At 40.8% G+C, this 14,692-nt stretch overlaps 1 protein-coding gene across 2 annotated transcripts in view; it reads right to left on the bottom strand.

Moving 5' to 3' along the window:
• Window positions 1-14,668, bottom strand: part of ahcyl2b (adenosylhomocysteinase like 2b) — a 37,043-nt gene extending 22,375 nt beyond the window's left edge. Inside the window, exon 1 of one of the 2 annotated variants that reach the window (XM_086147048.1) lies at window positions 14,308-14,668. In XM_086147048.1, coding sequence (XP_086003174.1) covers window positions 14,308-14,610 — 303 coding nt within the window. In that variant the 5' untranslated portion in view covers window positions 14,611-14,668. The remainder of the gene's footprint in view (window positions 1-14,307) is intronic. The other variant, XM_086147049.1, reaches the window with a different exon arrangement.
• Between the last annotated feature and the right edge of the window lie 24 nt (window positions 14,669-14,692).

Below are 14,692 nucleotides of genomic sequence, written 5' to 3'. Positions count from 1 at the left end.
GTCCGTGGTCCTACAGCTGAAAACATGTCTGCTGACACGGTTATGGATTTCGTCTTCGACGAACTTTTCTCAATGGCCATCAGGTAGCCTTACCAAAAAAAAAAAACAACTAAATGCACACAAAATGAATGATCCAAAATATTAAATATCCTTGCTCTAAAGATAAATATTCGAGGTAAACATCCTCAAGCCGTGACTTGAACAAAATTTGCGGTGTTTGGTCAAAACTTTCCTGAAAGCCTTGTACTCTTTTCTTACCTAATGCCCAGGATGGTAGGAGTGGGTGAGCTTACCTAACTCTTGTGCAAAATGAGACCTTTCTCACCACAGTAGCAGTACATATGTGTGGGTATTAAGAGTTGGGCTTGTGGCTCAGGCTATCAGACATGGCTTAAGATTGACTGACACCGCAATAGTGAGCTATGGCTCAGGTGGCAGAGCGGCTCCTGGTTTCAATTCCACGGCGCTTATTGTTGAGCACGACAGAGTCAAACTAAGTGAATTGCTTTCACCGACCGATGACGCAGCATCTGTGATGCTTGCGGGTTGAGTGTGCCGCGAGTTCCACTCACCGCACCGCTCTTCGCCCGGGGCTGCCCAGGCCCAAGTCATAAAAACATGTAAATGCTGTTTTCAGAATAATGCTTTTTTTTTCTCCCCGGTGCTATTTTAGATTCCTACCATGCTACGTTACCTAGTACCGGTCAACAAGGTCATCATGGTGGCATCTCCGTGTATCCTTCAGGCTGTGTGAGTCTGATTAATTTCCATGTTGAAACTGAACTCCCTGGTCTTTATTTCTATGCTGGAATCAAAAAAATTGTGTGCATGCACGATAATGTAAGCAGCGCCTGAAAGCGGTTCCTCCGTCAGAGGAGACCGATATGCCGTCCCATCTGATGCAAAAGGCATTTTATACACAGACGCACGCGTCAAAATGAACCGATATTACTGATATTCGTATGCAGCGTCATATTCGGCAGCAGTTGATGACTGAGAATTTCCTCCCTCGCACTGGAATGTCTCTAGTGTGCGCAAGACAGACGCTCAGGAGCGAGTGAGAAAACAGAATATCAAGATTATATATTCCAAACCAGACTTGAGCTCTGCTGGGCTCAATCATACTTAATATGGTATCAAAAAACGAGTTTTATCAACCCGTCTTGTTGCGTGGTGAAACACTCAGAATTTCTCAAAACTCTGTGAAACTTTATTGTCTTTCCCTCAAAGACCCGAAATCAATGCCCTATTGTTTAGACCAAACCGAACGCTGGTCTGTGTTTGGTACTGAAACCTGGCATACAGGGAAATTGATCCTAACGTGACAGACATTTGGTTGTTTTATTAAAAATAAAAAAAATACGACTAATAAATATACTTAACAGTTGATTTTCTGACATTCCCTGATATAGTAAGATCTCTTCTTTTGAGCTCATTCTAAATCTACATGGTGCAGTAACCTCACATTTGGATGCCATCTACCGAACTCTATTTGCCTTAATGCCAGATGGGAATTTTCACTTAAATGAGATGTTGAGTATTTCTTACATAAGCAGATAGAACATCAACATTGGATAAATTAGCAGCGAGGCCTCGGGCCACCGAGGATGGATGCAATAGAAGCAAACAGGCTTGGGCTGGGCGAAACCTGTTGAAAGGTGCTTTGTAAATCCCAGTGGAAAAAAAGGACAGGAAATGCTCTCCCCCGGGGCCGGTGGAAAGCCGGGTGTTTGGATGTCCTTACCGGCTGCTCTCCTCTGGGAGAACCTTGCTTTATTAACCGACAAGACAACTGGAGCCACAGCGCTCACACAGAAATGCAAGGAAAGGTTCATTTTGGTTGAGTTTTTTTTATCTGTGCTTTTCTAACATGATGGGACTCAGTTTGCAGACAAACACAAAAAGCGTGATCTGGTACAACCATCTAACACTTGTGTACTTGTTCTGCATGCAAATATATAATATCTATTCTGAAACGTCCATTTTTTTTTCCTCTTTCATGTTTCAACTACCACTAAACCACAGAACAGGCAATAATAAAATGACCACAATAATATTGTGCCATGTAGTCTTACAAGGTTTTAATACGCTATGCAATTCTATATTTTTGTGTTTATTTTTGGTGCATTTTCGCAGACAAAAGCATCTCGGCTGTGAAAACTCTAGCGTGAAAGGTAGGCTTATTTCTAAATGCTAATAAAATGTGAACATTTTTTAAGAAACATTTCTCTATCTTAATTTCCTTGAATGCATTATATTAATTTGTAATAATTCACTTTATATGTAAAGCGACATCTGTTTTCAGCTCCGGCACAGCAATCCATTTTCTCATAATAACATCTCTGTCGTTACAGTATTTATGATAAATACACATCATCTAATGAGAGCCCTTTTTATTGCTGCATTGATGACCTATTGGAAAGAAATGCTGTAAGGGAAGATAGCACTTCGCAATAAAAATACAAAGTTCAAGCGATGAGTTGCCAGTATTTAAGTGTTGTGTCAACACCTTTGCTGTTCCAGGAAGCTTGCACTGGCCAGGATATCTCATATTACTAGCCAGACATAAAGTCTGTGTCATAATGGTGCTATGATTGTCCTGGCACTAAACAGTTGGGTAAGTCTTGTGGTAGAATTAGATCCGGTGTAATCCATGTGCATTGACACTCAGGCAGGAGGGATTAAAATAAAGCCAGAAAACAAGAAAATGGCAAAAAAAAAAAAAAAAAAAAAAAAAAAAAAAAAAGAGTTCAAAAAAGACCAGTGGATCTGCCAAAAGGTGGCAGTTTCTTTTCGGGAGTCAGTTTGAACATTAATGGACTCCTAATCTGTAAAATTTTTTGGTCGGAAAACGTATTTAGCCAACTTTCCCGTGCATTAAGCCGGTGATTCTCTCCCATTTTGTCCCAAATACTCAGCATGTCACTTTTCGTGTGACATAAAAGCTGTTTAAGATGACAAGAGTCCAAAATCTGTGCACACACAGGAGATCAGATGGGGTTGAGTGCAAGGGTGAGTTCTCTGAAATCAAAGTGGCTTTTAACGGCCTTCTGTTCTATCGTCTACCTAAAGCAACTGAAGATGAGTGATTCCATGAAAAATGTAAAAAAAATGAATAAATACGGGGGTGAGGACACTCTAATATGTTCTGTTAATGGCGTCATTCTGTTAACAAACATCCCGTACCAAAGCCGGCCAAGAGGTCTCCAATTTTGGAGGAATTCTGTAAAAAAGTAGGGGCTTGTGAAAAAACAAAAACAAGATTGCTGACAGTAAAGTAAGATGAAAAACATGACCAAACTGGAAGTAGCAACAAATTCAACTAACACACATAAAATTCTGAATGAAACAAGGAATCGTTTAACTATCCCATATCTGCTAAAAATGTCAAAGCTGGCCCTGAGACGGCTAGTCTGGAACCTATTGCAGCACAGCACTAGTTCCATTTAATTTTATCTATATAACAGTTCCCTTACTATTTGTCTTGTTAGATAAAATGTATTCGAAATGCATTTGTACAAACACAAAACTCGCAGATGTTTGCATTTTCCAAAAGGAAACTGAACGGAGCAATGGATGTTTAGAAGGTACAATTATTCAATCTTTTGGTTTGAGCTTGCCGTGGCGGGCCTTTTATTCGTGCTAATTTACTTTTCGACAGTACTCATTCTACATGTTGTAAGACTCGGTACAATGTTTAGAGTGAACTTCTTAATATGTACACAATTGGACATGAGGTACGACTAAGGCTTTTGTGTATTTTACTCTGCTTTCATTTGCTATTTCTGGATAGCTTTTGCATTCACCTAGAAGACCAGTGACGCTTTTCCACTCCGGACTTCTTACTATCAACACAGTCTAGACTATTTTTTTCCCACCCAAGGTAATATGCATTCATATGGAGCCCGAACAAGTGCAGTCCCTCATACAGTGCCCTCAGATTCACCTTGCACACAACCTATGTCTCAAGAGAAATATTGAGTAGTCTAAGGCTGGCTAAAAACAGAAATAAAATCCTTACACAATAACTTCAGAGCATGTGAACAGTGCCTTCACAATATAAACCTTTCATAGACATTGCTGGCTATATTCATCAGGGAGCTGAGAGAGCGCACAGCTGTTGATTGACACATTAGCTGACAGTCAAGCTTGTAGCCATTAATGTCACAGTGTCACACTTAAGACCACGCTGCCTGTGCACCTCTGATAGCTGCACTTGGAATCAAGAGCATTTGGAGTTTATGGTTTATTGCTTCAGAAATTAATAATTTCCATACATACATATTTTACAATCAGTGGAATTTGAGCACCGCTTCGATATGCATGAAAAACACACCAATAGGGTGTCTTCTGCATTTTTGTACCTCTAATGCCAAATCTTTGGAATTACAAAAGGGTGTTAAAAGTGGCGCGGATAATAAACAGATAAAACATTCAAAACAGACATTCACATGTGTTTTACATAAATATAGTATATCCAATTTAAGGTCTGAGGCCAGAACCAGAAATATGTATGAACCAGCAGTCTATGACCTTGACAGTCTAATTCAATATTAAGCTCAATATTTCCAGCAACAGATAGTAGTAATTCAAAAAAAATCTTTAATATGAGGCCGATACTTTCATCAAATAGTGAGAGATTGCTAACCGATTACACAAATAGGAGGGGAAAACAGGAAGATAAAGCTAGTAATGTGATGTGGTGTGTGTGTGTGTGTGTGCAAAACAAAGTGAAGCATGCTGCCTGGGGAGGGGGGTGTGATGTAAGAGTAGGTCCTGCTGATTAATACACACAGACAAGTGCTCAAACTGTAAATAATAGCACACACACACACACACACACACACAAGCCAAAAGTGCACACGAAAATACTACCATGCATACACTTGGCAGTTACTGAGCCCACACGCATATACCAGTGGGTTAACACTCTCGCTCACTCGCACGCACGCACACACAGCCAGAGGCCTCATGCCAACAGAGAACTTCACAACATATAGCAAAGCCACGTCAGCAGCAGTGTGTGTGTGTAAGCAGGGGTCATATGTTGTTCTGTCACTATGAAGTGTACTGTTTGAATTAATGTATGCGATGCACGATGTAGATAGAGGATTCTAGCAGGATGGACACCTGATGCTTGAGAAACTGGGCAATATTCCTATCAAACACATTTGTGGATCAGCTTGACTTTGCAAAGTTCATCTCCAACCCTGCTTATCTCACATGATATCATCCATTTAGTCAAAGTGTAAGGTCAATAAAATCATTCTGACACAATCGTGCAGCAAACAAATCAGAGAGAATGCTACGTTGGTCTTAAAAGTTCAATTCAAATAATAAAATGTTAATAATAATTAATCATTACTACAGCAGGTAGTTAATAGGAAAATATCTCCAAATAAACCGAATAAAAAACCAAGACTGAAACAAGACAGTGAGGCACAGAACAGCATGAACACCATGCCATGTTTAAGCTTGCAGCTTGGCACTGTTCTAGGGAAGTTTGCTGAACTACCACCAACCAGCTACAAGTAGAAGACACTCACATCTTTTGCGATTAACTGGTGCTGACAGCATACGCAGAAGAACATTTGATGTATCAGCACATAGCCAAGCAGTGAACAGGAAACATTTTCCTCTCGCTGTTGACTTGTTTTTTTCTTACAAGGACATGAAGCATCTTTCAGGCAAAACCATGACTTACTTTTCCTCCCTTTATTGAGGGTTTAGTGCAGGGGTGGGCAAACTTTTTTTCTGCATTGATTTTTAAAATTTGACAGACGGGTCGGGTCAGCACAACAGAAGGTACAAAAAAAAAAAAAAAAAAAAAAAAAACGCATTTGTTAACAGTACATATCAGACTTGCTCTGACGTTTGCTTGCATTTCATGCACAAACATGTTTTTCCCTTGTGGCTTCACATCCAGCTCATTCATGTATGTCAGTATGTCTGCAGTAAAGGCTAAATCACAAAGTCAATCTGTGTCATTCAGCTCAGGAAAATTCTCAAGTAGCTCCAAAAATGAGATAATCTCCTGTTTGAGCTCCCACATTCATTGATCCAATCATTCACATCAAGTGTGAATTCTGTACCAATCTTTGGTGGGCCGGATGAGGCCCGCAGACCGTAGTTTGCCCACCCCTGGTTTAGTGTGATGTGTCCAATGCAAGCACTGTCAGTAATAAAGGGCAAACAAATATTTTTCAGATTTGCTTTTTCTCCAAAGTTTATCCTAATGCTAATGGTTGACTGGTTTGAGAGAACATTACGGATTGGATCGTTCCCAGATAACTGCCAGTTATTAGTAAATTCAGGTTGTGAAACCTGATGCACAATGATACACAGCCAAAAACCTGTGCTAAACCTGGTTGTACAGGCCAGAGCCACAGGGTCCATAGCCCTTTAAACTGTGTTAAAAATAACCTGTCACACAGACAACAGATTGGTATTACTGGAGATCGAACACTAACTATGTCGAGCTCTGTATAGATCATCAAGCTTGGGGAAAAGAAAAAAAAAAACAAAAAACAATAACAAACAACTTGAAATACATCACACTTGTTTGAGTCATAGATCAACGAAATGGCTTTCACAAATATTAAACACTAAGCGCTGAAAATGTATATGAACATTTATCCCCACAAAGATCAATCATTGGATGCCTTTCATTATAGCCATTACTTTTTTTTTTCCGAAAAACCTTGCATCAATAAAGCCTTTCAATGGAATGACAAGCTTAATGGACTGGTAATGTTGGTCATTTACCTAAATGATACAAGGAATCCATCTAAATCCAAACATTAATATATGATAAGCCTTGGATTCAAATAAAAAAACAACACATTTTTGCAGTTAGTTTAAATGAAAAAGCACATCAATTTCAAATAAAAACAGTTTGTGGTCCATAATCGTCAATAATCTATATTTAATTGGAAGTGTGAAGCAACTCTTCATAAGCTATTTTGCTGAGTTTGGATTTTCTTTTCTAAATCCTCTTGAGGAAAGCCCCAGATAACTGGAATTTGGCAAAGAAGACTACACAATGTGAAGAAATTCACTGTTTGAAGAAAACTGAGACTGTAAGCTCTTATTAGATTGATACTTAAGCTGGCAAAACAATTCCCCAGTTGAGGAAACAATACAACATTAATAATCTTTTGTTCTAAATAAAATTCTACTAAACAGAGAGCTGCCCATATCGTCCATGGGTTAGCCCGGATTTTAGCACTGAAACCAAATCATATTGTTTCTTTGGCCATCCCAACTCGGTTGTGTGCCCTCCAGTGTTGCAAACGAACGCAATAGCTGGTGGATTACTGTATGTATCAGTAGATATTAACTAAATTGAGCTTCAGCAGGATTAAGTCTTAAAGGTTCAAAATGTTGCTTTGAAATTCATATATTGAGCAAGACATATACACACACACACACACATATATATAGATATAGATATATATAATTTATTTATTTTTTTTATCTTTTTTTTTTAATTAAATGTATTTTATCACGGGTCACAGGGTTGGACTTACGAATAGGAAACTAGGCAGACCGTTGAGTGCATGGATGTTAATTTCAGGCTTGCTGGGATCCGTTTTATGAGACTGCATTTTCTGAAAACAATGTCAGCTCTTTGTTCACATGCAGTGATCAAGTTTAGGGCTACATTCCACATCACAGTGCATACTGGGTTCGGTGTCCACTACTGTCTACTTAACCTCAAGGAAACTGAACACTGTAGGCCTAAAAGGAGGTTGTGATTACAATGTGCAAAGTCATGGAAAAAACACGCCTTGAACATTTGTATTTCGTGGCTTGGAATGAAACCCCTAATGGTTAAAAATGATAGATCTTTACCACTAGAATTTAGTTGAGCTCTCAAAGTGAAAACTGGGCCACTGCAACAATCCATCTGAGCACGGATGTAGAGACTTATCTGCCAAACTGGGGGTGAGAGAAACTCAAACTGGTGTAAAGTACCGACACCTCCGGAGTCTGCCTTAGGAGATGATTAAGAGTGATCTCACAAATGCCTTAAATGCGCAGTGCTAAGATTCTGCACCGCAGGAGGGCAAACTGCTAACAGGAGCAGAGACGGAGAGCGGGGACTAAATCTACACAACGGGATGAAACTACAGCGGTCGCCAAGTCCCGAGATGTCTCAGCGCCAAAGGGAGAAAGCTACATTGAGCAGGTCAACAAAAAGGGCCAGATGAGTCAGAAGTGAAGTAAATAAAACGTTTGGTGAAATGATAGTTTGGGGAAAGAGGAGTGTTCAAGCAGCAGAAGATCACTTCAATATCATGTCCACGGTCATAACTTGCAAAAACACCAGGAAAACACTATTTCTCATCCTGTTATCTTGTTAACTTCATGTATTAAGTTTACAATTCTACTTTTTCAAGTAGTTTCCTCCATTTTTTAACAGGAATGTCCCACACCTTTTCCTGCCAGACAGTATCACTTAAGAGCAGGAGTGTGTTAACTGCTGTACTGTAAAAACTGATCATATGAACATCCTTTTAGGTCCAGACCAGAGCAAAGATCCGAAGAAATTGCAAAGATGACCATACACATGATGCATTATAAAACCAGAAGTATTTAACTATCTGCAAATATTCCGCTTTGATAATGATTGAACTTTTACAATAATGTTTATATTTGGGATACTTAACTAATTGAAATTATTGTGTCTGGTGTGCTGACGCCTTAACCAACCATACCTGTTGGGAGGATGACTGTGTCTGTGTGAATGGCATCCATGATAATAAACAATAACTGGTTCTGCTCATAGCCTTGCCTTGAATAATGCATGTTTCCTGGCATGGTTTTTCTTTGAAGGACTTAGAGGCGAATGAAATGTAAACGCAGGTTTTCCCCAAAGGCGGCTCTTCAAAAGGATGGAATTACAGATACATTTCGGCAATGATGGAAAAAAGTGGGGGGCGTGGACATTGAGATTATAAACATACCATTGTTTCCGTTGCGTGGAACTGGCTTGGGCACATTTTATTGTTTATACTTAGTGTGTTTTTGTTTTGTGTGTGTGTGTGAATCCTGAAAGACCCAATCCCACCCCCCAGGCATCAGACCTACATCAGCATTTGACCTCTGTTGCTGGTTAGTGGGCGATGTAATTAAGTCTTTGGACTGATTAATCTGTGGTCTGACGCTGAATTTGTGTGTGGCATCTGCACAGACTAACAATATTTAGTCAATACTGATAATGTAATAATACACCGGGAATATACTTGGCTAATGATATCTACATATTTAACTGCAGGCGGCAGGCATTCAAGTCTTTCCTGTCATTGAATTACATTATTTCACGTTTCTTCATCAAAATACCCCAACTGCACATTAATACATGCAAAAAAGACAAAGTCTTTCAATGTTATGTTTGTACTCTACATTATTACGAAATAAAATACCCCTCCAACACACACAGTGTGTGTATACTTCAAAATCTGTGTTTCATTTAAATTTCAGGATAGTCTTGCTGGATTAAATTCTTACCGGTGTATGGTTGATCAGTCATTCATCATTAACATCCCAAATATGCGCTTACACGAATGTGCAAAAACCCAGTGACCCCAACAGTGACCTCTGACAATGTCAAACTTATTTGACGTCTTCAACGACGACCTGTGACGAGTGAAAGCTCGTGTCGGTTTGAAACCGGCACAGCTGTGTTTTATTCAAGTTAAGAAAAGAAAATAATGCTGTCGCTCCACAACAGAATGGTGAATCAAACAGTCCATTTCAGCTTAATGTTGGGTCGATTTTCTGCTGCTTCTGTTTACTAGGTAGTTTATTCATCTCATTGGGGATGAATTTCTGTTATTTGCAGATTTTCTTATTTTATCATTAAGCCATAGTAAGCATCTGGGGCTTTTTTGAACAAAACAGGACAGTGCAGTTTCTCTCTTCTTTGAGAAATACGTTTTAGAGACCAGGGTACAACTGGGTGTTTGGACTTAGATCTGATGCTTCCTGTCCATCTCGTATCCAACTTCACACCATAGTTCTACATTCCCCTTGTAAGCGCACAGCAAACAGAGGAGTACATTTGAGGGTCTGCTTATACCTCAGTACTTTAAATGAACAATTTGTATGGCGACTGTTATAAGCAGCCACAACACTGTTATGTGTTTAAACAAGAACAAAAAAGGTGAAGACCAAAAACATGTGCAATCATATCCCAAAATTAAAGAAAATGCTGATTATTTCAAGTGAGATCATGAACATGTGAAAACATATGTAAAGGTGTATATCCGTTGCAGGAGAGGAACAAAAACATATTAAATTACTTGGAGTTAGATAAAAATGTAAACAATGTTTTATCCTGGATACTATAAATGGAAAAAAAAACACTAAAATTAGACTACTGCCAGAGACTATGCTCCGCTGTCACAGAAATAAGAAATCTTATTTGTAAGAGAAAATTTGAGAAGGGTATAGGACAGCATTTTAACTACTATGGGAGCAAGACGCCGCATAAATGTATGTGATTACGATACTGCAGTCTTTAGATACATGCACCCACTTCACACGTGACTCAAATGAGTGTCAGGGGAGGGGGTGATACATCAACCTTTGAATTAAAGGGCAGATGAATGAAGTTGATCAAAGAGCTTTCCCAAAATTGGTCGGACTGGTTTCCTTGGGCTCGTCCATTCGAGTCATACGATTATGAGCGAAACCGATGAGCAATCAGCTTATACATCTTACAATTTCCATACAGTCTCAAGAAGGGCAGCCATAGGTCACTGTAAGCCTGTTAACCCGTGAGCAGTACCAGGAACTCCAGCTTAGTGAGTGACATAACATAACATCAAACAGGGATGATCACAGTGAACAAGGTTCTGTGGAATCCTACAAAAATATCATAGATGTGATTTTCTAGTATCTTCTTGTTTAAGAGTCGAGCCTTCAGGATTGGTTTAGGTTAGCGTGATAATTAACCTGATGAACCAGATGGTACGTCACACAGAAACCATCTGTGAAGTTGCCCCAAGACAGTGTTTTGAAAAGGACACTTGGAAAGTAATTGGCAGGGGACTGGATGATTTGCCTATCCAGGGCTTGCCAAAGTTAGTCTCTTGAGAAAAGAGAAAACAAATATCCTCCAGCTCTGACCTATGGATAGCCACGCTATTGCTTTTGTTGCAGAGGACTGTCATCAACCTGCACCCCCCCTCCCCCCTCCCAGCTGCCACTGCAAACTACCGGTTGTTTTTCATAGGATGTCAATTTGTTTGAGCTAAATTGGTTTCGACACAAACGCGTAGCTTGGACCCGGGGTAGATTCTTGCAATAATCCCATTGCGCTTCCACACAACGAAACATAATGACAGAACGAATGGGAGAAAAGACTTTTTCCCTTTTGCCTCGAGTCTGGCACAAGTTGAGCCAATCAGACAAGCGACCTTAATGACAAAAACACGACCCCGAAGCAAAGGCGGTCGCTTGCAGAGTTCTTTGTATAGTCTCATTCAGTCATTCACGTCCCAGCCATCATCTTGGACTTCCCGGAAACCACGGGAATTAATACCAAGATGCGCAGGTTATAATGTAACTCATCGGCGAATCAAAAAGCTTACATCTGGAGCAGTTATAACAGAGGGCTGGACTTTTAATCCCTTCGCGTGGTGACACGATAAAGGCATGGATTAAACGATAGCCGGTCATCCTGTCAGTCAGTCACAGTCGGTCAACACTGCAGCCTGCCTGCACTCTTGCATCATCAGCCCTGGTGCTTTACTTGGCCTTTACTGCATTGGACAAGCAGGATTCAACAGATGCACAGGGCCAGGCAGCGGTGATATATAGTATGTATAATGCATTGTGCTGACAAGAGGTACTAGGCCTTGTGATCTATAAATAGGCAGAAGCCAACCTTCTGTCCCGGTGGATATGAGAATGAGTGGTTGATCAGATAGATGCAGTAACAAAGTATCCACATTAGTTTAATGGATTGATTTCTGCCTCAGTCTATTAAGTGTCTTATCAACTTGCTGGGCTCTGAATAATATGAATAGGAATATATGTCCTGAAAGCAAATAAAAAGCTTTTTTTTCTTACATAAAACTAATCGCTTTACATGTAAAAAAAAGGGGGGGGCGCTACATTATACGCTGCCAATTGCCGCTCGGAGATAGGTTTATTCGGATTCTGATACATTAAACTAATTGCTTTTAATGTAAAGGGACATCGTAGCGTTTTGTCAGTCCAGAGAATGTCTCACATACAGCACCCATATTCATTTCAACACACGAGTAGAGTAAAAATTACCTTTTAAAATGACCAACATACTGATCAATATCAGAAACAGTACACGGGGGATCGGAAGTCATAAATGTTTCATTCAAATATTGTTAATTCTCTTAACGTTTTCCCAAAAAAGATAAGACTGGTGTGATTAAAGGAATTCTATTTCTGGCGTTTGCTATAGATAAACTTATTGGGCTGATGGCAGTTAAGAGTTTGTTGGGAACCGGTGACCTTTGCAAAGCAGACCCATGATGGTGATTCGGTCCAGTTCCATCAACCGCCCCTGGAAGTTCTTATATGTATTTGTCATTGAATTTAAAAATTGATGTCACATGCAACCGTTTCCCCATCTAAAGGCGGAAGTTTGAAAAAAAAAAAAATCAAAAACACACACACACAAAAAAAAAAAAAAAAGAAAAACTGCCAGCAGGTAAGTCGCTCACCATGTCTGGAGTTGAACAGCGTCGATCCGCATTGAGGGTTAAATCCGGTGACCGGCTAACGGCGTTTATGACATTCGCGATCGGTCATTTACACACTCGCTATCGGCGATCAACCGTCGGGACAAACAACTGTTGATAGTTTTTTTTCTTTTGGTCATAACGGTTTTTTTATTCCGCTTTTATCTCCCCCTCCCGGTTGTCAAGCTACATAAGTGTGGCAGAGAAGCTACATGACGTTAGCTCGTTAACGTCGGAAGTTGTTAGCATGTTATCTTGATAGAGCTCTCCTTGGTCGACTTGACGGAAAAGTCATTCATAAAGTTGCCCAGATGTGGCAGCACATCACCACTCGTCTCTGAATGAGCCCCAAATACCCTTCTTACCGCGACTAACCCTCGTATTTCGGCTGCTCCTTCCTTAGAGGATCATCTACCTGATAGCGATCACATGCCGGGTTTGGATGGACGTGGCAAAAGTAAACAAAGGGAAAAGTTTGGGGAATCGATCGCCGTTTTGAAGAGCTAATCGGGGCAGAGTTGGCAGCATCCTTGGATTAATGCTTATCAAAAATCCTCATTTGCTTGAACATTGCCCCCCGTATCAAATTTTGTCCCGTCCAAGGCATTAAGAGACAAGAGATAAGATGTTTTCTGAATGCGGACCGTGACACAGATAGAAAGTGAGCGCAAGGTCTTTGGATCGAGTCACAATGGCAGAAAAGTAAGAGGATCCACCTTTGGTTTTGTGCAAGTTTTTTTTTTAAGTGGCCTGACGCGTTGCTTTTACATCTGAGTGGAATCACGCACACCTTCTACCCAAAGCGTAACCACGGTTTTATAATAATTTCAGTCAGGCCCCAGTCATGCTTACAGGCATTAGCACCCCCGCATCCACGCACGGAATGGCAAGCGCGTAAGAGTTGGTCGACTTTGAGATCTGCATTGCGTGGCTGTAAAAACACACACGTATATATTTTCTTATATATATATATATATATAGCCGAGCTGTTTGGTAAACAACCCGGAGCACAACATGCTAGCACCGCGATCACAGGGAACCACGTGTCACCGGTCACTTTAACAAAACGTTGACTGTTGACTCAACACGACAATCAATCGTGAAGGAAATACACTATTTTATCTTCGCTTGGATGCACTCAGAAATCATCATAGTTCTCACGCACAATTCAGGACTTCTATTGTGATAAGAAGCCAAAAAGGGGGTTCCATATTAAAAGCAGGAACTTCTGTGCATTTCCAGCTTCAACACACAAATCCACACAAACTTATGGAAGAGTAGTTTGATGCTCTCCGACCCCATGTCCAGGTGGTTTGGTTGTGTCAGCCGAAATGACACCTCTACGTTTTGCACAAGAGACTATTTCGTTTTTAATTCGTTATTTTCAACAAGGAAGACAGTTGTTTAAAAGTATAAACTTCCAATAGAAACACCCCCCTAGCCTGTTAGCATAGTCGCACAATGCCAGCTTAGCAGAGCACCGGGACAGCAACGAGATGTTAGCGGTGTTTCAATCCAAAGAAAAAATAAAATAAGGACATAGAATAACAACAAGAAGCCGGATAATGTCACTTGCCTTTTTCATCCGTGGTGCCTCGGCCACGGTGCCGTCACGGTTGACGAAAGCCTCCCCGCCGTTCTGCTGCGGGTCAGTCCGCTTCATAGCCGACGCCTGCGGCATCTTCGCGGCGTTCGGGGCGAGCAAGCCCGGGCTGCCTTCGCCGGCTTTGACGGAGGGCTCCGCGGCGGCTGGGTTTCTGGCGATGTTTACTCCCTCCGAGGTCGGTGTTACCGGAGATTCGGCCGGTAAGTCTTTACCGACGGGGACGTCTTTGAGCTCGACCTCTGCCATTTTCGCTGCCACAACCTGGACTGACATCGCTGCAGTTCGACAAAGTCCTTTTTCCAACACAGATAGGGGAGTCGAGCGGATGTGAGCGGAGGAGCCTCGCTCGCCAAAT

The sequence above is a fragment of the Fistularia commersonii genome, chromosome 5 (genome assembly GCF_037954325.1).
Source record: "Fistularia commersonii isolate RoL2024-O1a breed Wild chromosome 5, RoL_Fcom_v1.0, whole genome shotgun sequence".
Classification (NCBI taxonomy): domain Eukaryota; kingdom Metazoa; phylum Chordata; class Actinopteri; order Syngnathiformes; family Fistulariidae; genus Fistularia; species Fistularia commersonii.
This window is presented reverse-complemented; position numbering and strand designations above follow the sequence as displayed.